The sequence below is a fragment of the Syngnathus floridae genome, chromosome 2 (assembly GCF_059516105.1).
Source record: "Syngnathus floridae isolate MCC-2025c chromosome 2, RoL_Sflo_1.0, whole genome shotgun sequence".
NCBI classification, from domain to species: domain Eukaryota; kingdom Metazoa; phylum Chordata; class Actinopteri; order Syngnathiformes; family Syngnathidae; genus Syngnathus; species Syngnathus floridae.
The window spans coordinates 13,992,494-14,016,954 of NC_142414.1; the positions used below are offsets into that span (position 1 = coordinate 13,992,494).

A 24,461-nucleotide genomic window follows, 5' to 3' on the forward strand; every position below is an offset into this window, starting at 1 on the left:
ACTCTAAGAAAACTGTAATAAATACCAATCCTCTTACACTAAATCTGTAATAAATACATACATATAATGCTATTAACATTGTTTATATTGATTTTTTTATTTGCTACCATGATTTTTAATTCCCCACAATTTAAATACTTATTGGCTTAAAAATAAAATATTACTCTAAAAAACGTTGATTGTCATGCAATTTGTAATTTCCGCGTGTGCAGTGCCTGAGCGAAGCCGCCTCTTCGCCCTCTCACCCAATACGCATGCGCCAAACATTCGGTCATTGGCGCTGTAGCTAACAGCGAAGCTACAACATGGAGAGAAAAGGTAAACGTTTGCCACACGTTGTCGGAGAAACGTTGGTCGCCATGTCATTCCTGCTCTACCCCGTGTACGGGAAACGTTGTTAGACGTAGAGCCGCGTCAATGTTTTAATCGAATGCGTTTGTTTCGTATGGTTAACCGCCGCGAGCTAGTGTTAGCCGTGTGAGGATTAGCTAGGCACAGAAAAGCTTCTCGCTCTTTCTGTGACATCTACGACGTCTTTTTCCAATTTATTATTTCACAGCAACACGCCTTTTCATCTAGTTATTATTGGCACACGTATCTGTTGCAGATATCTCTGATCGGTATCCGGGTGGTTTGCTTTAAAGCTGTATTGCTCTACACTATTACAAAATGATGAGCGCTGTGAGACAGTTGATGGATATTTTGGAGCTATAAACAGAAAACAAATATATGAAATACAGTACAGTTCACCTTGGTCTAAAATGAATCAATAGTACACGCCCCCACGCCAAAAATGTCTATAAATATACACCAAACTAGGGTCTCAATTCATTCTTTCAAATTGCAAACTCATCTTCCAACATCACCTTTTTAAAATAAGTGTTTACAATTAGGTGTCAACGATAACCCGCCAATTGTCTGCATAGGTTACTGTTTACGCATGTCTGATTTTTACTTTATGTCCAGCACTTTTTAAATCAATTAAATCAAATTTCCCACAAATGGAGATCACTATGCAAAGTCTGATTGGAAAGGCCATTTAGATCTTTGTACAACGATTCCTTAGAAACTGTGTTTTTTGTGTCTTTCTGGGAAGAGCTTTTGTGTTATTTTGCCTATTGAAAATCTTGTCAAATATGTCATTATTTCTTAAGATAGCTCAAGAAAGATTAACATTTTGATGTACTTGGCATTGATTAAGGGACCTCATTAGCATACTACATTGACCACAAATACTTTTTAAAGTGGTGGATTGTATTTTAGGAAGGATAATAATGAAGCTGTTCAAATTTTGCAACGTGAACCTGTGATGTCATTTTGAAAAAAAATATCAGCGCTGGTTGCCATGGTAACAGGGCCTTTGTCACAGAGATATGTGATTTCACTCTATTTTGCAGGAGCTACTGGGTAGATTTAGCTGAAACTTGCGCATATACATATAAAGCTATTGTGTGCAACTACACTTTTTCCACCTAGAAAGTTATTTGTGCTTGATGCTATTTTTGCCTTAAATTGAAAGATGCACCTTCAAAATGACTGCATTCTTCAAAAGATTAGTAAAAGGCTCCTTTGGTAAACAATGTGAGTAGACATAAATTCATATTCAAGTGAATTCATCCACGACAATACTTGTTGAATGTGGCCCGGTAGTCATACGTAGCTTACCTAACTTTTCTCTCCTTCATGGTGACTTCAAGTAGAGAAGAGTTGTACTGGTCTCTTCATTAGGGACAGCTAGGAGGAAGTAGAAGCGTGTGTTATTTTCCATATTAAAACGGTTTTGCGCGTTGGTTGTTAGTATTATAATCACGGGGTGGCAAAAGGAGACTCAATGAAGTAAAATAATATTTGTAAAGAACAAAACTCGATTCCTACCAAACCTTGTAATAGTTAACCTTCTGGAGCATTTTTTTTTTTTTTTAAATTGGAAGTACAGACGTACAGTATCGACACAGTCACGGCGCTTCGCTGTTTTGCTCAATGCAAGTAGAACACGTTTTGCTTTTGTGTGTATCTCAACAGTACATTTGTGAATCAGCTAAAGCGTGAAACAATCTGTCTCTTATGTCCACAGTTTTGGCTCTTCAGGCGAGGAAAAAGAGGGTCAAAGCCAAGAAGACCTGCAAAAAGTGAGTTTTTATCCCTCTTCAGTGTGTTGGTACTTCTCCCCCTTAATTGCTACTGCCTTGCTTATTGTTTCTCATCTTACAGTCCACATATTTTCATTGGCATTGTATTTTTCATTCAAAATGGACTATTGTTCAACGTGCAGAAGAACCTTTTCCGCTGCAAAAATAAAAACAAATAAACTCGTGATGAACGAATTAGTTACCCAATTACCCGGCATCATTTACACTACATCGCAATGAAAAATCCTGAACGAAAGAAATAAGTGCTTCAGTGAGAATTAACCATGTGCAGCAGGATGATAAGAATGCAATGCACATCAGGATATTAATTGTCCCCCACCCCTACTGAATTCTTTGTTAGAATTTCAAATGACTATTAGATAGCAAACATTTGTATCTTCCTCTACCATACTAATGCAGTTGTCTTCCCCTTCTTCCCTCAAACTAATCATGCTGCCGATGGCATCCTCTAGAGTTGTTATGTAACAGCCCCGGGGGGTAGGCTATACTGTATAAAGCGTGAAAATAAAGAAGCCCGCATCAAGCCACAGAAGCGTGGCGTTCTTCCGAGAATTGCATGGCATGATATGATGGACAAAAGTGGCACATACAACTAAAACACTTAACATCACTAACTTTGGATGGGATCTTTCTCCATACATGGCTCATGTAGGAAATAGAAGCGCAAGCCCCAAATCACGCAATAGTGAAGAGATGTTTGCTTCCTAGTTGTTTCTGTTCCTCAAAAAGACGTGACTGAATTTGACATTTTCGATAGATTTCAGATTGACCTGCACAGTTTGTTTCAGACACATTTAAAAGTCCAAGTATAGTGAACTTTGGCGCTCAAAGGGCCTTGTTTAATTTTTTTAATATTTACAAATTTCTTTTTGTTATTGACATTAAATCAATTAAATGAGTTTCCAAGTGCAGAAACAGCAATTAACTGAAGAATTTATCTTTAAATGAAGGTCATGGATGTATGCTGTATGTAAGAAAGAATGCGTACTTACTGACCAAAAATAATTGATGTACGAAGCCCTCTAACGTTAAAGGACACTGTGCGTTAGTGTCATCTGGTGGTGAACTTGTAGAATGCAATGAGCTTTATTCAAAGCAGCACGAGCACAGAAATGGAAACGGTGTGAGAGTAGAGCGCATTACTGTTACTTGAATTTGGTCCGCTTGATACTTTTTCTGACAAATGCTTCCAATCAAAAGATTATTGTCATCATCAAAAGCCCCAAAATTATCGGACACGTTTACAGTAGGAAAGCAAATTCGGGACTTCTATTTCAATGTTTTTATGAGTCCCTTGCCACTGGTTTGGATGCAATACCATTATGCCATCCTGCTGCCACGTCGTATACTGCAATTACAGTTGAGAAGAATGCCCAACTTAGTTTGAGAGTTGTAGGCAGCTGGAAATTAGGCTCCTCCAGAAATTCCATGGAGGAAAAATGCCAAGACAGCAGCTAACTATATAGATCCAACTCATTTTTCACAGTGTAGGAAGAACACTGAATGCTTTTGCTTCCACCCGCAGCTATTGATCGTTGAAGGCAATCCATAGGCCTGCTGTTATGGCACGTTAGTTACAGTGTGGAATAATCCCAAATGGAGGACATTCTCTGTCTGTTATGTACTCTTTCCCACTGGCTTGAAGCCATCATAGCAACAGTCCACATTAGTAGCTTTCATAAAGGCAAAATTATGGATTGTCAACAGGCAGCAGGCAAATCCCAGAAGTCGTCCGCAGGCCCAACACGAAGCTTCGCCTCAGGAACCTGAAGAACCCGAGGAGATTCTGGGCTCTGATGATGAAGAGCAGGAGGATCCCAACGACTATTGCAAAGGTGAGTCTTCTTGAAATCCTTACCTGTCAAATGAACGACAAAGTGGTATACGACAAAGTGGTCATCTCATCCATGGCTCTGTCGACCTGATCTGTAATTGTAATGCTGTTTTCTTTTGTAGGCGGCTACCATCATGTAAAAGTAGGTGACCTTTACAATGGAAAGTATCATGTCATTCGGAAACTGGGCTGGGGACACTTCTCCACCGTCTGGCTCGCCTGGGACATCCAGTAGGCAACTTTGCTCTGGATTTTCACTGCAGTCTCTAGTGCCTGCCTTCTAGTGGCAGTTGACCCATACTGGACCTTAAAGGCGGCGTTTTTTTTCTCTTTGTTTCGTAGGATGAAGAGGTTTGTTGCAATGAAAGTGGTCAAAAGTGCAGAACACTACACAGAAACTGCTGTGGATGAGATCAAACTTCTCAAGTCTGTAAGTCAATGCTGCCATGGGGACAATTATAAATGGGCACCATAGCGCTTGGCTCCCGTTCAGTCGAAATTTCATCATCACATTCAAAGTATTTTTACGCCAGTCTGGTGCTGATTGTCATTCTTTGCGCTCAGGTGAGAAACTCAGACCCCGACGATCCTAAACGGGAGATGGTGGTCCAGATGTTGGACGACTTTAAGATTTCCGGCGTCAATGGAACTCGTATCCTTTATGGCTGTTTGTCACCTACCTGACTCATTCTGGGTCTGACTCATATTTGAGCAATCAATATGATGCTTCCGCATTATTTGGAGAAATAGGATCCAGTTAAATGAAGAAAAGGCCACAATGGTCCTTGAAACTACTTACGTATTGCCAAAAGCCATATCAACAACCCACAAAAACGTCTGCTTTTAGACCAGTGGAAAGTTCCCATCAGCTAAATGGAGAAGAGCGCTGTACTAAATGTGAAAAATTGGCACAGCCGTCATGTGCTGAGCTTCCTGAGATGCGTCTGGCGCAGTCTGTGCGGGGTACAATGAAGTCTGAAGACTCAGCAGGCGTTCTGTTCAGGAGGGGAACGACTTTGTCGTTGTTGTGATCTTAACATTGTCTATTCAGATGTCTGCATGGTATTTGAGGTTTTGGGGCATCACTTATTGAAATGGATCATCAAATCCAATTACCAGGGTTTGCCTCTTCCCTGTGTAAAGAGCATCATTAGACAGGTGAGCACAATCAACACACACACACACACACGCTTATTTTTAGTCTCATATTGTTTCAATTTTCATCTTGCGTTGGTAGATTTGCTTCATCTTATGCATGCAAAATATCAAGGAGCTCGGCACAGGACCAGGTGGGATTGCTTATCACATCCCAAATTTGCTCTCAGGTTCTTCAGGGCCTCGATTATTTGCACACAAAATGTCAGATCATCCACACGGACATCAAGCCGGAGAATATCCTGATGAGCGTCGACGAGCCGTACGTCCGCAAGCTGGCGGCAGAAGCTACGGAATGGCAGCGGACGGGAGCGCCGCCTCCCTCGGGCTCAGCAAGTACACAATGCGCTTCTGATGTCCACGCAGACGTGCTGACAACCGTGTTGTACTAATGACATTCTTTGTTTTGCAGTTAGCACCGCACCTGCTCCAAAACAGGTACACGCTTTTTTTCTGGCCGTATTCATTTTTACAGTCTCTTTGCAATTTCCCCAACGTAAAATCATGAATTCTGCCTATAAATGAAACACATGACTTCTTTCATCCAGCAGATACCACACGTCCATTTTTGCAACCACCTCAGCACAATGTCGTGTCAGTTGTGAGCTTCTCTGTTTCCCTCTTCAACAGACTGTAAAAATGTCCAAAAACAAGAAGAAGAAGTTAAAAAAGAAACAAAAGCGACAGGCGGCGTTGCTGGAAAAGTGCATCATGGACCTGGAGGAGATGGAGAAGATCACGGAAACTCGAGAGGAAGACGACGAGGTGGACGAGGAGCCCGAGTCTCCAAAGGGCCGGGCCTGTGCTCCTCTGAAGCACATGCCTCTGCAGGATGTGGGGAACGAAGACGCACAAGGTTGGAAGTCTTAATTTCCCATGAAATCATCTCTCACAGTGCACTGTTTTGGTTTGGTATCAAATGTGTGACAAATGGAGTGAAAAGCGTTTTTCTTTATCGGATGGTTTCAGAGAGCGGCGTGAATGCAGAAGGGTTGGCCGAGCTGAACTGTAATGGACATGCCGAGTCGGAGCAGAGACTACCCCGGTGGAGGGAGGAAGACCAACATAATGGAAACGTTGCAGAGAAGAAACACCACACCATCTCAAACGGCTTGGACCTCAAGGAGGAGCTACGCACTGACATTGAAGGGGCACACTGCAGCGGGGTGTCTGCCAGGCAGGTGTCTGCCGGGCTGGGGGAGGAACCGGGGGAGAACATTTGTCAAGAGCGGGAACACGATGGAAGTGAGGAAATTCTGCAAAATGGTCAGTTTGATACACGTTGGCACCCGCTTTCTGATGTTCATTCAGCCTTCTGAGTGCTTTCTTATCTCTGCTCCGATGTAGGCAAGCAAACGGCGGGATCCCTGCTCGTCAACCCCCTTGAGCCAATCAACGCAGACAAGATCAAGGTCAAGATTGCAGACCTGGGAAATGCCTGCTGGGTGGTGAGTCGTCTTATCGTGACCGGAGGGATTTCCTGATGACCCATCAGGACTTGCAGACACAAACACACCCAGTCTCATTCAGTTACCAGAATAGAACACCTTTAGCTTCCTTCATAGACATTAGCAAATGGACCGCACTTATCTACATCACATGCTGCCCAAAGCGCTTTATAATGCTTCACATTCGCCCATTCACACACACACATTCACTCTACTACTGAGCCAAGCCGCCTGTCAACCAAATCAAATTATTTTTGTAAAAATTTCCCATTTTAAGTCCCACTCATTTCGCCTACAGCCTCTGCCTCTCTTGAGACCAAAAACTTATCAACTTCCACAGAAATAAGAGATTTTTTTTTTTCCCTTTACAGATCAGACAAGACATTGAACACACAATGTGGAAGACTGTTATGTTGAATTTTGTCTGTTCTTCTGCTTCAGCACAAGCACTTTACAGAAGACATCCAGACCCGGCAGTACCGCTCCTTAGAGGTACTCATTGGCGCAGGTTACAGCACACCGGCGGATATCTGGAGTGCAGCCTGCATGGTAAGAGGGACTGCATCAAATCATAGATATCAAACAAATGCAACCTGGCCAGGCCTTTTTCACCAGTGCGGCTACAGGGGAGCAAAATGCTAGTTCTTCCTTGTCACTTCATGAATTCTTTTTGATGATGATACCGTTGTCGCCTCAGGCATTTGAACTCGCCACAGGAGACTACTTGTTTGAACCACACTCTGGTGAAGATTATTCCAGAGATGAAGGTATGACCCTCTCCATTTCCTATTATTCATGAAATCTTATTCCGTCTGCCCACGTGGATTTAACTTGACATGTTATTTTGTGCTTAAGGAGCACACATGCTAATTCAACAAGAAGTTAACGATTGGCAGGCAGCTGACAAAATTGGAGTTTTCAGTAACTACCTGTTAAATTAGCAGCAATGTCACTGTTACACTTGAATAGAGGATCTTCATGCTACTACTTGATTAAAAGTCAGCTAAGAGCACATGAAGACATAATGAGAAAGAATTGTGTGATGGAGTGTCACCATTCCTGTGAGTACCCCCCGCTTCCATCTTCCTCCCCCAACACTGGAGACAGGGCCATCAACAGCTTCATTGCCTTGTCTTCAATGCTGCCTGCGTCCCTGCTTCTCCCCCCCTCCTCCCCTTCCGCCTCATTATTATTATTTATTTGACCGTATGCTTTTTGTCTGACTTTGATTTTGCTCCAGCATGTCAGGATGCGATCACTCTTTGTTTCTTTGCATGCTGTGCTGCTGTTTTTCCACTTGAGACTTCCTTCACTTGCAAACTCTTTTTCAAACATTAGTTTCTCTTCCCTTCACACATGCTAATACATTTCATTTCCTGTGAGTATGTGCATGCGTGCTTGTGTCGTGTCGGCATCTAATTGGGGCTTTAACAAAGTGTTCATTGCAGTGAATGCATTATTGTCCATGGCACAGACCGCATACAATCATTGCCACGGCGTCCCTCCTCCTTGCTACATTAGTAGGAAGCGGGATTTATTAGTGGGAAGCAGTTTTTCCACATCAGCTGCCATTTCTTCCACAAGTTGGTTTGTAAGTGTCAGAGAACTCGCGCGAACAAAAAAAAAAAAAAAAAACGGCAGTTTCGGTAACATTGTACCATCTCATCAGAGTCCGCAAGTTATAAATTATAACTGTGTAACAATTATGACTCATTTGAGCATACAATATATTGGCTAATTATGCAAACGCTTCTTTGTCTGCCATTCTGATGTTACGGACTGCCATCCATGAGCAGCTTACCGTGTCAGGCTGTCATTGTCATCCGTTGGCACTCCATGTGACTGTTTTGCCATCTCCTCTCTTCCTCACCCTTTTTGTCATTGATCTGCTTCTGACGGGCCTTGTCTCCAGACCACCTTGCTCTCATGATCGAGTTGCTCGGTAGAGTTCCTCGCCACTATGCTCTGAGCGGGAAATACTCACAGGAATACTTCACAAAGAAAGGTATGCTACTTGTGTGTTACTGACACTTTCTTGTCTTTGGTCTTTGTCTTTCTCCCCCATGCAACTGTGTGTGCGGTGTAGATCATATAGCGCTGATCATTGAGCTGCTGGGGAGTGTCCCACGTAAACTCATATTGAATGGAAAATATTCCAAGGATTTTTTCACCAAGAAAGGTAAAACAAAAAAGCGATTTGTATTACAAGATCCTTTAGCAGTCAAAGTAGTTGCGATGGCAACTCATTGATGATCAAAGTTATTGATCTTTATTTTCATAAAAGAGTAATCGTTTAGAGACCTTGTTTAATTGAAAAATATCCAAATCCTCAGACTTTAAGCCGACATTACATATTATTTTAGTTGAGGAAACAATGGGCTATTTTCAGATATATACATATTATGGACCCAAATCCATAACTGAATCTTAATTCACCTTTTTTTGTACATATTTTCCAAATAGTCCGAATTCCGAATATGGAATGATTTCAGCATAAATAGTAAGGGAGGTGTTTTCCTTCCGCAGGGGACTTAAAACACATCACCAAGCTGAAACCGTGGGGCCTGCTGGAGGTGCTGGTTGACAAGTACGAGTGGCCCCGTCAAGAGGCCGAGTGCTTCGCCGACTTCCTGCTCCCCATGCTGGAGCTGGTCCCCGACAAGAGAGCCACGGCGGCCGAGTGCCTGCGCCACCCTTGGCTGGCCCTCTAGTGGACCTCCATCTCCTTCCACTCTCTCCGGAGAATGCAACAGATCACTTTCCACTTTGGGCATATCATTGAAATATTTATTTCTCTTGGTTGGCGTATGTGTCGGTTCTTCTCTCAGCACGATAGGGATGTTCCTCAGTCGACTTGGACTGCCGTACCCAATCCGTAGGGACCTGTTCTTGTTCCGCTAGTGTTTCCTTATTTGTTCTACTCCTGCACCAAAAGCAACCCAAGCAAACATAGGGTATGTAGCCATGTCCCCACAACTTCATTAGTGCTGTCTTTTTACTGGGTCTTTTATCTTCTGTTCAACATGTATAATGTACATTTTTGTATTTGTAAAGAAGGCTTAGGAAATTGCACACGGGGCTGGCATGTACACTGACTATGGTAACGTTCTTGCAGCATTATTCCAGGCAGACTTACGTGGGTGCTTGTCTGTTGATGCACAAACATAATCATCATCAAAATGTTAATGCTGTGTCATAGCTTAAGAATAATGATAATAATAGATGCAATAATTTGCGAATCCCTTTCAACCTCTATTCATCGGAGAACAGTGCAAATACATGCGAATAGGCTCGACTAAAATTGTGCTTGTGCTGCTTTCACCTGAATGTGTACTCGGAAAGGATTTGCAAATATATTTTTCCACACAACAAAGGTTTATTTGGTGTTTTTATTTAGCTACAGTGCAACCCAGTGTAGAATTTTATTATCTTTTTTTTTAAAGGACGCTGGTGTTCTTTTAGAAAGGTATTTCTCAAACTATATTGAGTCAAGGCACATATTTTATAATAAATGTCAAATTCACCACACACCACTAAACAATTCTCTTTCTCATTAAATGTCACCTCCATAGATTGTCGAGCAAAGATGCATGATTTCTAGGGTTAAATTCAGAAAGTTGGTCAGTTTATTGGCAGTCAGTTGTGCTACAGTGACACAATTCAGAAACTTGTGTGCACCGGGAAGCCACAAAACAAAAAAGCATCGAGAAGGAGGAAAAATAAAAAGTGAAAATAGTTGTAAATATCTGTACCAAAGAATTTGCCTCTCTATAAACATATAGTATTAGTTACTATGTACAGTTTCTAACGAATCTTATATCTTGGCTAAAGTGATTTAGCTGGGTAGCTGTGTTTTAATAAATGGACCGAAAATGTTTGTGCTTGGTTGTATTGTGTGGCCAACAAGTACATTTGTGTGTGTGTGTGTGTGTGTGTGTGTGTGTGTGTGTGTGTGTGTGTGTGTGTGTGTGTGTGTGTGTGTGTGTGTGTGTGTGTGTGTGGAATCAAACTTAAAAACTCAACCTAGAATAAAAATGTTGCATACTGCATCAGTTTCCTTGTTCTATTGAAGGAACCTCTGTCTTGCACAGTGACATCTTAGATCTTGAAACTGCAGGCTCTTCAGGGGTTTTCTGTGAAGTGAAATGGAAATGATGATTAGAATTAGGGAAGCTTCTACCACTTGTTTGGCAAACCTTTAATTCACACTTACTGAACATTAACGCGATAGATAGTTAAAAGCTGATTTGCAAGCGAAAAACAGCACGGATACAGAATCAGCGCAAAAAAATCATCAAAGGTTACTTGCATCTCTGATCTAAAAAAAATTGTAAAAAAAAAAAAATGTTGACCAGTGAAATGGTGAATTATAAGTAGCCCAAACAAAAAATTGTAATGAAACAAACTCTAGACAGAATAATAAGCAGTAGGTATATTTAGTATAGGCTTATGTTTAAGATTTTTCCGTATCTAATTAAATATTTTTTCTATTTTGGTTCATTATACTTACTGTAAATCTAAGTGATAAAAAAAATCACACGTTTGAATTAGTTTCCCTCGCCGAATCTACTGTACAGATGAGCTGGCCAATTTGTCTGTTTTAGAAAACACATTAATATAGCGCGTCACGGCAAACTGACCCATTTTAAAGAAATACATTTAAAAAGAATAGTATCATTTGTGTTAACAGCACAATTGTTTGTATACTTCGACAGCTTGGGGATGAAATTTGTGCTTTAACTTTTAATTGTAACACCAACACAACATCTTGCGTTCCCCCCCTGGTAAAGCCTTACCTGCACCCTCCGCCTCAAAGTCTTCCGGGAGCAGTTTGTCCTGCCGGTTGCCCAATGTGAAGGAGAGAAAGGCCAGCAGGAGAGCGTCCAGGATGCTAACGATGGCCAAGATGTAGGCCCAGCGCACCGTGCAGTTCCCCAGGCTGTACTTATCCGTCCGCTGGCCGCACATCCTCTTGACCTCGGGGGCATCCCAGCCGTCGGGATAGATCATGCAGCCCATCACCATCAAAACGGCTGCGAAGACCATTCTTAACTTTCAGGTCATGAAGTAAACTTGAATTAAATGAAGTAAATTTGTTGAATTTCCACGTAAATGTAAATTTCATACAACTAACTAGTTAAATCCCCCCACCCCTTCACTTAATTTGTGGCTCCCTGTGTTGGCATTCTGGTCTTGTTACAGGTGCTGTTGACCTGATCAGGTGGCTGACATGTAACTGAAGCCCCAGCAGAGGTGTCAGAGTGTTTGCACTGACACCAGATGCACAAAGCACGCCTGCAACAAGAGCCCGGCATGTCCAACACAAACAGCCTCCGTTTCAGCACCAAAGACTTGATGAATGCACATTGCCCATTGATTGGTTGGCGATCGGCAAATTGGACATAAGCATACAGTCCAAATCCGAATGAAATAAGACACAATAAAGGTTTTTTTTAAGCTTAACTTTGCGTCTTACCAGAGGCCAGCTGCATCCAGGCGCAAATCTTGTAGACGCTGCCAGCGTTGCAAAAGAAGAAGAGGCTGAAGCACACCGTGGTGGCCACCACCAGCAGCATGGATGTGGCCACGAAGAACATGGCGGTGCGGAAGGCCGGTGATGGGATGGAGCCGAAGTCTAGCAGGCTGCCCTTGCAGATGAGCTCCGAGGTGAGCGCGTTGCCGATGCAGTAGTGAAAGAGGCCAAAGTAGCCCGCCTGCGGCGTGTTGACGCTATCGCCGATCCAGAAAGGCTGGATGAACACCACCACCGTGATGATGACGAAGCACATGGTGAACACGGCCCACAGGACGCCGATGGCCCGTGAATTCCTCACGTAGTTGGTGTGGTAGATGCGCGCTGCCTCCTGGGCGGGAAGTAGGTCCATTGTCGGGACCAACGGCCCAGGGTCGGGCTTTGGTTGGGATCGCGGGTGGCCGCTCAACCGCTCGGCAGGCAGGCAGGCAATCAAGTTAGTCGCGCCCCTGCAGCATCCGCGGCTGCCTTGCCTGGACTGCACTCGTTCGTGGTGGACTCAACTTTCAGCACCATGGAGAGAGGCGTGACTTCGCCTGCAGTCGAGCGTGTGTGGACAGTGTTGGTGGTTTTGTAGTGTGTACGTGTAGAGATGCGAGGCCTAAAGACTGATAGTGAGACTTTCCATACTTTTTAACCTAATAATAATTATTTATTACTATTATTCATTAATAATTAGTCCCTAAAAGAGATCCGTTTTTATTTGAAAGCTTGTTTTAAAATGAACCCTGTCAGCCATAGATGTCTATGAAACGTCTGGTCTCATAAAAACCTAATTTAAACATCTAAAACAACATCTGAACAAGCGGTAAGTTTTATAAATAATGCACAGAAGTTGTTTGGGTTTAACAAGCATATTGATCCGAACACGTGAATTGGTTATTTCTGTAACACTATATATATATATATATATATATATGAACGAGAGTGAACGAATCACTTCCTGCAATGATTCGTTCTTTTTTCAGTTCATATGACTTCAACCAGTAGGTGTCGGTAATGCGCATTGAAGCTGGTGCCTTCTCGCCGTAAAACAAAACGAAGAAGAAAATGACGTCACTTCCCACTTACTTTCAAACAGTAACGCAGGTGTCCTAAGGCGAGCTCAGGGAGGACAGAACCCTATTTTAAATAGGTATATATGTATATTTTAAATAGATATATATGTTTATTTTAAATAGATATATATATTTATTTTAAATAGGTATATATATTTATTTTAAATACATATATATGTTTATTTTAAATAGGAATATATGTTTATTTTAAATACATATATATATTTATTTTAAATTGGTATATATGTTTATTTTAAATAGGTATATATGTTTATTTTAAATACCGTAATTTCCGGACTATAAGTCGCGGTTTTTTTCATAGTTTGGGTGGGGGGGCGACTTATATATGTTTTTTTTCACAAATTTTTACTTGATCATTAAGACATCACTTAGAAGTATAGTTGACCACTTCCCATGTTATTTTTAGTATAGTTGATCACTTCACATGCTTTTATATCTTTATCTTGAACATATTCAAAACATAAAAAATAGAGCAAACATCAAATAAAGCAATTAACACTTTAAAGCACCATATCCAAGTCCACTGTCTGCTGTATGTACACTTGCTCCATTTTTGCTCCTATTATATTTATTATTATTATTTATTATTATTTGTTTATTTATCATTTATTCAACACTCTTATTTATTCATTGTTTGTGCCTTCTTGTTTTTTTGTGTTGTTTGTATGCACATGTGTACTATCTCACCAAGGGATAGTGGAAACGTAATTTCAATCTCTTTGCGTGTCTTAGTATATATAAAAAAAAAAAATCAACGATAAAGCAGACTTTGACTTTGATAAAACAACCAAAAAAAATGATATTTTCAGACGAAACTGGATGAGGGCGCTCTAAATTTCACCGTTGGCCGTGACTCATCAACTGGGTGGGCTTAAGAAAAATGGCACCAAAAAGAAACTCATATTTTGCACGTTCCAAACTTCAAGTTGTAAAATATGCAGCTGAAAACAGTAATCGAGCAGCAGAAAGAAAGTTTGGAGAACCGTGATGTACCAATGGATTACTATTTCAAGTGACGTCAGTAGCGCGGCGCGGCGGTTGTTTACATACAAACGTGCCCACACAAGGACATCATTAGCGGTGATCATTTCTAAGTGACACGGAGGACAAAGAGTTTGAAGGAATTAAGGATTTGGAGTGACATAGAAGGTTTGAAAAACTATTATGGCTTTTACGCACGCCCGGTCCGACTCTACTGAGTTGGGGGCCGGCGCTCGGCCGAGTGGTTGTCCGCGAACGGTGCGCGGGGCTCGGACATGGCCATTACGCACGCCCGGTCTGTCTGGAAGTCCACGCCGCCACACGCTTGGAAGTTTGTTTTGTTTAATAAAGAGCCGTTTACCAAACCCACGTCTATCCTTGTACTTTGTTAACCCTGGTCTAACCCTAGCTCTAACCCCTAGTCTAAACCTAACTCCAACCCTAACCCTAGCTCTAAACCTAACCCTAGCTCTAACCCTAAGCCTAGCTCTAACCCTAGCCTTAGCTCTAACCCTAACCCTAACTCTAGCTCTAACCCTAGCTCCAGCTAATGCTAACCCTAGTCTAACCCTAACCCTCGTCTAACCCTAATTCTAACCCTAGCTCTAACCCTAACCTTAGCTCCAGCAAACCCTAACCCTAGCTCCAGCAAACCCTAACCCTAGCACTAAGCCTAGCTCTAACCCTAGCACTAAACCAAACCTAACCCTAGCTCTAACCCTAACCCTAGGTCTAACCTAAACCCTAACCCTAACCTCATCCTAGCTCTAACCCTACACCTAGCTCTAACCCTAACCCTAGTCCAACACTAGCTCTAACACTAACCCTAGCCCTAAGCCTAGCTCTAACACTAGCTCTAAACCTAGACCTAACTTTAACCCTAACCCTAGCGCTAACCCTAGCTCTAACCTTAGCGATAACCCTAGTCTAAGCCTAGCGCTAACCGAACTATAGCTCTAACCTTAACCCTAGCTCCAACCCTAGCTCTAACCCTAACCCTAGCTTTAATGCTAACCCTCGTCTAACCCTAGTCCTGACCCTAGCTCTAACCCTCGCTCTAATCCTAACCCTAGCTCCAGCAAACCCTAACCCTAGCACTAAGCCTAGCTCTAACCTTAGCTCTAAAACTAACTCTAACCCTAGCGCTAAACCAAACCTAACCCTAGCTCGTACCTAAACCCTAACCCTAACCTCATCCTAGCTCTAACCCTAACCCTAGTCCAACACTAGCTCTAACACTAACCCTAGCTTTAATGCTAACCCTCGTCTAACCCTAGTCCTGACCCTAGCTCTAACCCTCGCTCTAATCCTAACCCTAGCTCCAGCAAACCCTAACCCTAGCACTAAGCCTAGCTCTAACCTAAGCTCTAAAACTAACTCTAACCCTAGCGCTAAACCAAACCTAACCCTAGCTCGTACCTAAACCCTAACCCTAACCTCATCCTAGCTCTAACCCTAACCCTAGTCCAACACTAGCTCTAACACTAACCCTAGCTCTAACCCTAACCCTAGCTCTAACCCTAACCCTAGCTCTAACCCTAACCCTAGCTCCAGCAAACCCTAACCCTAGCACAAAGCCTAGCTCTAACCCTAGCTCTAAAACTAACCCTAACCCTAGCTCTAACCTAAACCCTAACCCTAACCCTAGCTGTAGCCGTGACCCTAACCCTAGGTCTAACCCTAAGCCTAGCTCTAACCCTAGCCCTAGCTCTAACCCTAGCTCAAATCCTAGCTCCAGCAAACTAATAATGCTAACCCTAGTCTAACCCTAACCCTCGTCTAATTCTAACCCTAGCTCTAACCCTAACCCTAGCTCCAGCAAACCCTAACCCTAGCTCCAGCAAACCCTAACCCTAGCACTAAGCCTAGCTCTAACCCTAGCGCTAAACCAAACCTAACCCTAGCTCTAACCCTAGCTCCAACCTAAACCCTAACCCTAACCTCATCCTAGCTCTAACCCTACACCTAGCTCTAACCCTAACCCTAGTCCAACACTAGCTCTAACACTAACCCTAGCTCTAACCCTAACACTAGCTCTAACCCTAGCTCGAACCCTAACCCTAGCTCCAGCAAACCCTAACCCTAGCACAAAGCCTAGCTCTAACCCTAGCTCTAAAACTAACCCTAACCCTAGCGCTAAACCTAACCCTAGCTCTAACCCTAGCTCTAACCTAAACCCTAACCCTAACCCTAGCTGTAGCCGTGACCCTAACCCTAGGTCTAACCCTAAGCCTAGCTCTAACCCTAGCCCTATCTCTAACCCTAACCCTAGCTCAAATCCTAGCTCCAGCAAACTAATAATGCTAACCCTAGTCTAACCCTAACCCTCGTCTAATTCTAACCCTAGCTCTAACCCTAACCCTAGCTCCAGCAAACCCTTACCCTAGCTCCAGCAAACCCTAACCCTAGCACTAAGCCTAGCTCTAACCCTAGCTCTAACCTAAACCCTAACCCTAACCTCATCCTAGCTCTAACCCTACACCTAGCTCTAACCCTAGCCCTAAGCCTAGCTCTAACACTAGCTCTAAGCCTAAACCTAGACCTAACTTTAACCCTAACCCTAGCGCTAACCCTAGCTCTAACCCTAGCGATAACCCTAGTCTAAGCCTAGCGCTAACCTAACTATAGCTCTAACCTTAACCCTAGCTCCAACCTTAGCTCTAGCTTTAATGCTAACCCTCATCTAACCCTAGTCCTGACCCTAGCTCTAACTATAGCTCTAACCTTAACCCTAACTCCAACCTTAGCTCTAGCTTTAATGCTAACCCTCGTCTAACCCTAGTCCTGACCCTAGCTCTAACCCTAGCTCTAATCCTAACCCTAGCTCCAGCAAACCCTAACCCTAGCACTAAGCCTAGCTCTAACCCTAGCTCTAAAACTAACTCTAACCCTAGCGCTAAACCAAACCTAACACTAGCACTAACCTAAACCCTAACCCTAACCTCATCCTAGCTCTAACCCTAACCCTAGTCCAACACTAGCTCTAACACTAACCCTAACCCTAGCTCTAACCCTAGCTCTAACCCTAACCCTAGCTCCAGCAAACCCTAACCCTAGCACAAAGCCTAGCTCTAACCCTAGCTCTAAAACTAACCCTAACCCTAGCGCTAAACCTAACCCTAGCTCTAACCCTAACACTAGCTCTAACCTAAACCCTAACCCTAACCCTAGCTGTAGCCGTGACCCTAACCCTAGGTCTAACCCTAAGCCTAGCTCTAACCCTAGCCCTAGCTCTAACCCTAACCCTAGCTCCAGCAAACTAATAATGCTAACCCTAGTCTAACCCTAACCCTCGTCTAATTCTAACCCTAGCGCTAACCCTAACCCTAGCTCTAGCAAACCCTAACCCTAGCTCCAGCAAACCCTAACCCTAGCACTAAGCCTAGCTCTAACCCTAGCGCTAAACCAAACCTAACCCTAGCTCTAACCCTAGCTCTAACCTAAACCCTAACCCTAACCTCATCCTAGCTCTAACCCTACACCTAGCTCTAACCCTAACTCTAGTCCAACACTATCTCTAACCCTAACCCTAGCTCTAACCCTAACCCTAGCTCTAACCTAAACCCTAACCCTAGCTGTAGCCGTGACCCTAACCCTAGGTCTAACCCTAAGCCTAGCTCTAACCCTAGCCCTAGCTCTAACCCTAACCCTAGCTCAAATCCTAGCTCCAGCAAACTAATAATGCTAACCCTAGTCTAACCCTAACCCTCGTCTAATTCTAACCCTAGCGCTAACCCTAACCCTAGCTCCAGCAAACCCTAACCCTAGCTCCAGCAAACCCTAACCCTAGCACTAAGCCTAGCTCTAACCCTAGCGCTAAACCAAACCTAACCCTAGCTCTAACCCTAGCTCTAACCTAAACCCTAACCCTAACCTAATCCTAGCTCTAACCCTACACCTAGCTCTAACCCTAACTCTAGTCCAACACTATCTCTAACCCTAACCCTAGCTCTAACCCTAACCCTAGCTCTAACCTAAACCCTAACCCTAGCTGTAGCCGTGACCCTAACCCTAGGTCTAACCCTAAGCCTAGCTCTAACCCTAGCCCTAGCTCTAACCCTAACCCTAGCTCAAATCCTAGCTCCAGCAAACTAATAATGCTAACCCTAGTCTAACCCTCGTCTAATTCTAACCCTAGCTGTAACCCTAACCCTATCTCCAGCAAACCCTAACCCTAGCTCCAGCAAACCCTAACCCTAGCACTAAGCCTAGCTCTAACCCTAGCGCTAAACCAAACCTAACCCTAGCTCTAACCCTAGCTCTAACCTAAACCCTAACCCTAACCTCATCCTAGCTCTAACCCTACACCTAGCTCTAACCCTAACTCTAGTCCAACACTATCTCTAACACTAACCCTAGCCCTAAGCCTAGCTCTAACACTAGCTCTAAGCCTAAACATAGACCTAACTTTAACCCTAACCCTAGCGCTAACCCTAGCTCTAACCCTAACCCTAGCGATAACCCTAGTCTAAGCCTAGCGCTAACCTAACTATAGCTCTAACCTTAACCCTAGCTCCAACCTTAGCTCTAGCTTTAATGCTAACCCTCGCCTAACCCTAGTCCTGACCCTAGCTCTAACCCTAGCTCTAATCCTAACCCTAGCTCCAGCAAACCCTAACCCTAGCACTAAACCTAGCTCTAACCCTAGCTCTAAAACTAACTCTAACCCTAGCGCTAAACCAAACCTAACCCTAGCTCTAATCCTAACCCTAGCTCCAGCAAACCCTAACCCTAGCACTAAACCTAGCTCTAACCCTAGCTCTAAAACTAACTCTAACCCTAGCGCTAAACCAAACCTAACCCTAGCTCTAACCTAAACCCTAACCCTAACCTCATCCTAGCTCTAACCCTAACCCTAGTCCAACACTAGCTCTAACACTAACCCTAGCTCTAACCCTAACCCTAGCTCTAACCCTAGCTCGAACCCTAACCCTAGCTCCAGCAAACCCTAAACCTAGCACTAACCCTAGCTCTAAAACTAACTCTAACCCTAGCGCTAAACCAAACCTAACCCTAGCTCTAATCCTAACCCTTGCTCCAGCAAACCCTAACCCTAGCACTAAACCTAGCTCTAACCCTAGCTCTAAAACTAACTCTAACCCTAGCGCTAAACCAAACCTAACCCTAGCTCTAACCTAAACCCTAACCCTAACCTCATCCTAGCTCTAACCCTAACCCTAGTCCAACACTAGCTCTAACACTAACCCTAGCTCTAACCCTAGCTCTAACCCTAGCTCGAACCCTAACCCTAGCTCCAGCAAACCCTAAACCTAGCACTAACCCTAGCTCTAAAACTAACTCTAACCCTAGCGCTAAACCAAACCTAACCCTAGCTCTAACCCTAGCTCTAATCCTAACCCTAGCTCCAGCAAACCCTAACCCTAGCACTAAACCTAGCTCTAACCCTAGCTCTAAAACTAACTCTAACCCTAGCGCTAAACCAAACCTAACCCTAGCTCTAACCTAAACCCTAACCCTAACCTCATCCTAGCTCTAACCCTAACCCTAGCTCTAACCCTAGCTCGAACCCTAACCCTAGCTCCAGCAAACCCTAAACCTAGCACTAACCCTAGCTCTAACCCTAGCTCTAAAACTAACTCTAACCCTAGCGCTAAACCAAACCTAACCCTAGCTCTAACCCTAGCTCTAACCTAAACCCTAACCCTAACCTCATCCTAGCTGTAACCCTAACCCTAGTCCAACACTAGCTCTAACACTAACCCTAGCTCTAACCCTAGCTCTAAACCTAACCCTAGCTCTAACTTTAACCCTAACCCTAGCTGTAACCCTAACCATAGCTCTAACCCTAGTCTAAGTTTAGCCCTAACCCTAACCATAGCTCTAACCTTAACCCTAGGACTAACATTAGCGCTAACCCTAACCCTCGCTCTAGCACTAACCCTAGCCCTAATCCTAGCACTATCCCTAACCCTAGCTGTAACCCTAGTCCAACCCTAGCTTTAACCTTAACCCTAGTCTAACCCTAGCTCTAACTCTAACCCTTAGTCTAACCCTAGCTCAAACCCTAGCTGTAACCCTGACCCTAACCCTAGTTTTGACCCTAAGCCTCGCTCTAACCCTAGCCTTAGCTCTAACCCTAGCTCTAACCCTAGCTCCAGCAAACTAATAATGCTAACCCTAGTCTAACCCTAACTCGAACCCTAACCCTAGCTCCAGCAAACCCTAACCCTAGCACTAAGCCTAGCTCTAACCCTAGCTCTAACCCTTGCTCCAGCAAACCCTAACCCTAGCTCTAACCCTATCCCTAGCTTTAATGCTAACCCTAGTCTAACCCTAGTCCTAACCCTAGCTCTAACCCTAGCTCGAACCCTAACCCTAGCTCTAAAACTAACCCTAACCCTAGCGCTAACGTAAACCCTAACCTCATCCTAGCTCTAACCCTAACCCTAGACCAACACTAGCTCTAACACTAACCCTAGCTTTAACCCTAGCTCTAACCCTAGCTCTAAACCTAACCCTAGCTCTAACTTTAACCCTAACCCTAGCTGTAACCTTAACCCTAACGCTAACCCTAGCGCTAACCCTAGTCTAAGCCTAGCCCTAACCCTAACCATAGCTCTAACCTTAACCCTAGGACTAACCCTAGCGCTAACCCTAACCCTCGCTCTAACCCTAGTTCCAGCTCTAACCCCAGCCCTAACCCCAATCCTAGCACTAGCCCTAACCCTAGCCCTAACCCTAGCACTAGCCATAACCCTAGCTCTAACCCTAGTCTAACCCTAGCTCTAACCCTAGGGCCAGCTTCAAACCTAACCCTAGCCCTAACCCTTGTCTAACCCTAGCCATATTCCTAACCCTAGCGCTAACCCGAACCCTCGCGCCAGCTCTAACCCTTACCCTAACCCTAGATCTAGCGCTAACCCTAACCCTCGCTCAAACCCTAATCCTAGCACTAGCTCTAATACTAGCACTGGCCCTAACCTTCGCTCTAACCCTAAACCTAGTTCTAACCCTAACCTGAGCTCTAACCCTTGTCTAACCCTAGCCCAAGCTCTAACCCTAACCTTAGCACTAGCTCTATAACCCTAGCCCCAGCTCTAACCCTAGTCTAACCCTAACCCTAGCTCTAACCCAAGCCCTAGCTCTAACCCTATCTCTAATCCTAGCTCTAACCCTAGCACTAGCTCTATAACCCTAGCCCCAGCTCTAACCCTAGCTCTAACCCTAACCTAACCCTAACTCTAGGTCTAACCCTATCTCTAACCCTAATTCTAACCCTAGCACTAGCTCTATAACCCTAGGTTTTAAGCACACAGCAGTTCAAACAGGTGCTCAACTGCCCTCCGCTACCTCTTATCACTTACAGAAATGAGCCACAATACAATCCAGCCCAGAAGAGCCCTCAATCAATTGCCTTCCCCAAACTATTATATTTTGGAGACCAAAATTTGCTTACCTGGACTGATTCAGCCATTTACATCTTTACACCTCACAATGGGCAAGTTCTTCTCTGGACTGAGCTCAAAGACGTGCTCGATATACCTAACCCTTATCTTTAGGGAGGTTTATGGTTAAATGGGGCAGCACATGCGCAACTGTGGTGCAAATTTTCTAAAAATTCATAAAATATTTACGCCCCACTAAGATTCGATCTAATCTAAAATAAAAACAAGGAATAAAGTTTTAACAGGTTTTTAATGTTTATTAAAACAATGATAATAATACAAGTAAATTTCAAACCAGCAATCTAATGTGAAATTGCAGTAGCGTCATATGCATACACGTTATTTAAAAACTACTATAAGTGTTATATTGTATGGTGCGTTGTTTACCTGCTCAGTGGCCTTGTGTTAGAGTGCCCGCCCTGAGATTGGGAGGTCGTGGGTTCAAACCCCGGCCGGGTCATACCGGAGACTATAAAAATGGTACTCATTTCTTCCCTGCTTGGCACTCAGTGTAAGGGGTTGAAATGGGGCTCCAGTGCTGCTCACGATCATTTTAATTTATAAAATCAAGATTACCCAAAGAGAAGCAAAATCTACCCGTTTTTGCATAACGGCGCATCCCTTCATGCAATCAAGTTAGCCGTTAGCTTGGAGAAAACGTGCATAAAAGAAATGGCGTTTCCGTGTGTGCTTCTTTCTTTCCTTGGCAATTCGTAAATCGACATTCTGACTTACACAGTTCACGCCAGGAGGGAGAGGCAACACCTTCATTGACTGATCCGTTGATGCACGAGGGGAATGGAAGGCAGTTCACTCGTTGACTCGTTCGCGAACGGGAAAGTCCGGATTTGTTCCCTCACTGACCCGTTCTCGCGATAAACTGGAAATGCGAATCACTCACTCACAGATCCATTCAGTTGTAAATGCAATTCACGACTCAAGATCAAGCTAGCTTTTGCCCTTCTGCTCCACGGAAGGTTTCTGTCCTCCCTGAGCTCGCCTTAGGACACCTGCGTTACTGTTTGAATGTAAGCGGGAATTTACGTCATTTTCTTCTTCGTTTTGTTTTACGGCGAGAAGGCACCAGCTTCAATGCGCATTACCGACACCTACTGGTTGAAGTCATATGAACTGAAAAAAAGAACTAATCATTGCAGGAAGTGATTCGTTCACTCTCGTTCATATATATATATATATATATATATATATATATATATATATATATATATATATATATATATATATATATATATATATATATATATATATATATATATATATATATATATATATATACATATATATATATAAGACCAAGGCCAGAATCTGCTGGCTGCGCCAATAGATTTCATTTAGATATTTAAAAAAAATAGATTTTTATGTTTTTGTATATATGTATATATATATATATATATATATATATGAACGAGAGTGAACGAATCACTTCCTGCAATGATTAGTTCTTTTTTCAGTTCATATGACTTCAACCAGTAGGTGTCGGTAATGCGCATTGAATATATATATATATATAGTGTTGAAGAAATAACCAATTCACGTGTTCGGATCAATATGCTTGTTAAACCCAAACAACTTCTGTGCATTATTTATAAAACTTACCGCTTGTTCAGATGTTGTTTTAGATGTTTAAATTAGGTTTTTATGAGACCAGACGTTTCATAGACATCTATGGCTGACAGGGTTCATTTTAAAACAAGCTTTCAAATAAAAACGGATCTCTTTTAGGGACTAATTATTAATGAATAATAGTAATAAATAATTATTATTAGGTTAAAAAGTGGAAAGTCTCACTATCAGTCTTTAGGCCTCGCATCTCTACACGTACACACTACAAAACCACCAACACTGTCCACACACGCTCGACTGCAGGCGAAGTCACGCCTCTCTCCATGGTGCTGAAAGTTGAGTCCACCACGAACGAGTGCAGTCCAGGCAAGGCAGCCGCGGATGCTGCAGGGGCGCGACTAACTTGATTGCCTGCCTGCCTGCCGAGCGGTTGAGCGGCCACCCGCGATCCCAACCGTTGGTCCCGACAATGGACCTACTTCCCGCCCAGGAGGCAGCGCGCATCTACCACACCAACTACGTGAGGTCATATGAACTGAAAAAAGAACGAATCATTGCAGGAAGTGATTCGTTCACTCTCGTTCATATATATATATATATATATATATATATATATATATATATATATATATATATATATATATATATATATATATAGTGTTACAGAAATAACCAATTCACGTGTACGGATCAATATGCTTGTTAAACCCAAACAACTTCTGTGCATTATTTATACAACTTACAGCTTGTTCAGATGTTGTTTTAGATGTTTAAATTAGGTTTTTATGAGACCGGACGTTTCATAGACATCTATGGCTGACAGGGTTCATTTTAAAACAAGCTTTCAAATAAAAACGGATCTCTTTTAGAGACTAATTATTAATGAATAATAGTAATAAATAATTATTATTAGGTTAAAAAGTATGGAAAGTCTCACTATCAGTCTTTAGGCCTCGCATCTCTACACGTACACACGGGCTACTTAACGGTAATCCTAACCCAAAATCGAGTTTAAAACCTTAACGTTACTCCGAAACCCTACTATGAATCCCGAACTCTGGTTTGAAACCCTAGTTTTAACCCTTACTGCAAAACCCAAATCCTAGATTAAAACCTTACGTCAAAACCATACCCCTAGGTTGAAAAGCTAACATTATTCTGAAACCATACTACGACTCTTAACCAAACCAAACCCCTAACCTTATCCCCTACCACTTAACCTCTAACCACTAACCCTTAACCCTATGTGGGTACTTGGTCTGTTCTGAAAATGTCTGAATACAACCCACCA

The 24,461-nt window shown here is 43.1% G+C and overlaps 2 protein-coding genes across 6 annotated transcripts; one reads left to right on the forward strand and one right to left on the reverse strand.

Moving 5' to 3' along the window:
- The first annotated feature begins 208 nt into the window (after positions 1-208).
- On the forward strand, positions 209-9,960 carry srpk1a (SRSF protein kinase 1a). Of its 5 annotated transcripts, XM_088366908.1 has the most exons (17): positions 209-318; positions 2,075-2,129; positions 3,858-3,985; positions 4,107-4,215; positions 4,327-4,414; positions 4,549-4,636; positions 5,036-5,142; positions 5,310-5,475; positions 5,552-5,577; positions 5,770-5,995; positions 6,109-6,405; positions 6,487-6,587; positions 7,029-7,136; positions 7,285-7,354; positions 8,500-8,592; positions 8,674-8,766; positions 9,114-9,960. In XM_088366908.1, exons 1-17 carry the CDS (start codon positions 306-308, stop codon positions 9,296-9,298), a joined length of 1,953 nt encoding a protein of 650 aa, XP_088223034.1. In that variant the 5' UTR covers positions 209-305; the 3' UTR covers positions 9,299-9,960. The 5 variants fall into 5 exon arrangements, with proteins under 5 accessions (XP_088223034.1, XP_088223026.1, XP_088223017.1 ...); XM_088366900.1 differs by lacking the exon at positions 8,674-8,766; XM_088366891.1 differs by lacking the exon at positions 8,500-8,592.
- A 13-nt stretch (positions 9,961-9,973) lies between these two features.
- On the reverse strand, positions 9,974-12,472 carry lhfpl5b (LHFPL tetraspan subfamily member 5b). Its single transcript, XM_088366927.1, has 3 exons — positions 12,064-12,472; positions 11,384-11,620; positions 9,974-10,720 (listed from the first exon to the last, which is right to left on the reverse strand). Exons 1-3 carry the CDS (start codon positions 12,470-12,472, stop codon positions 10,710-10,712), a joined length of 657 nt encoding a protein of 218 aa, XP_088223053.1. The 3' UTR covers positions 9,974-10,709.
- Positions 12,473-24,461: the final 11,989 nt, after the last annotated feature.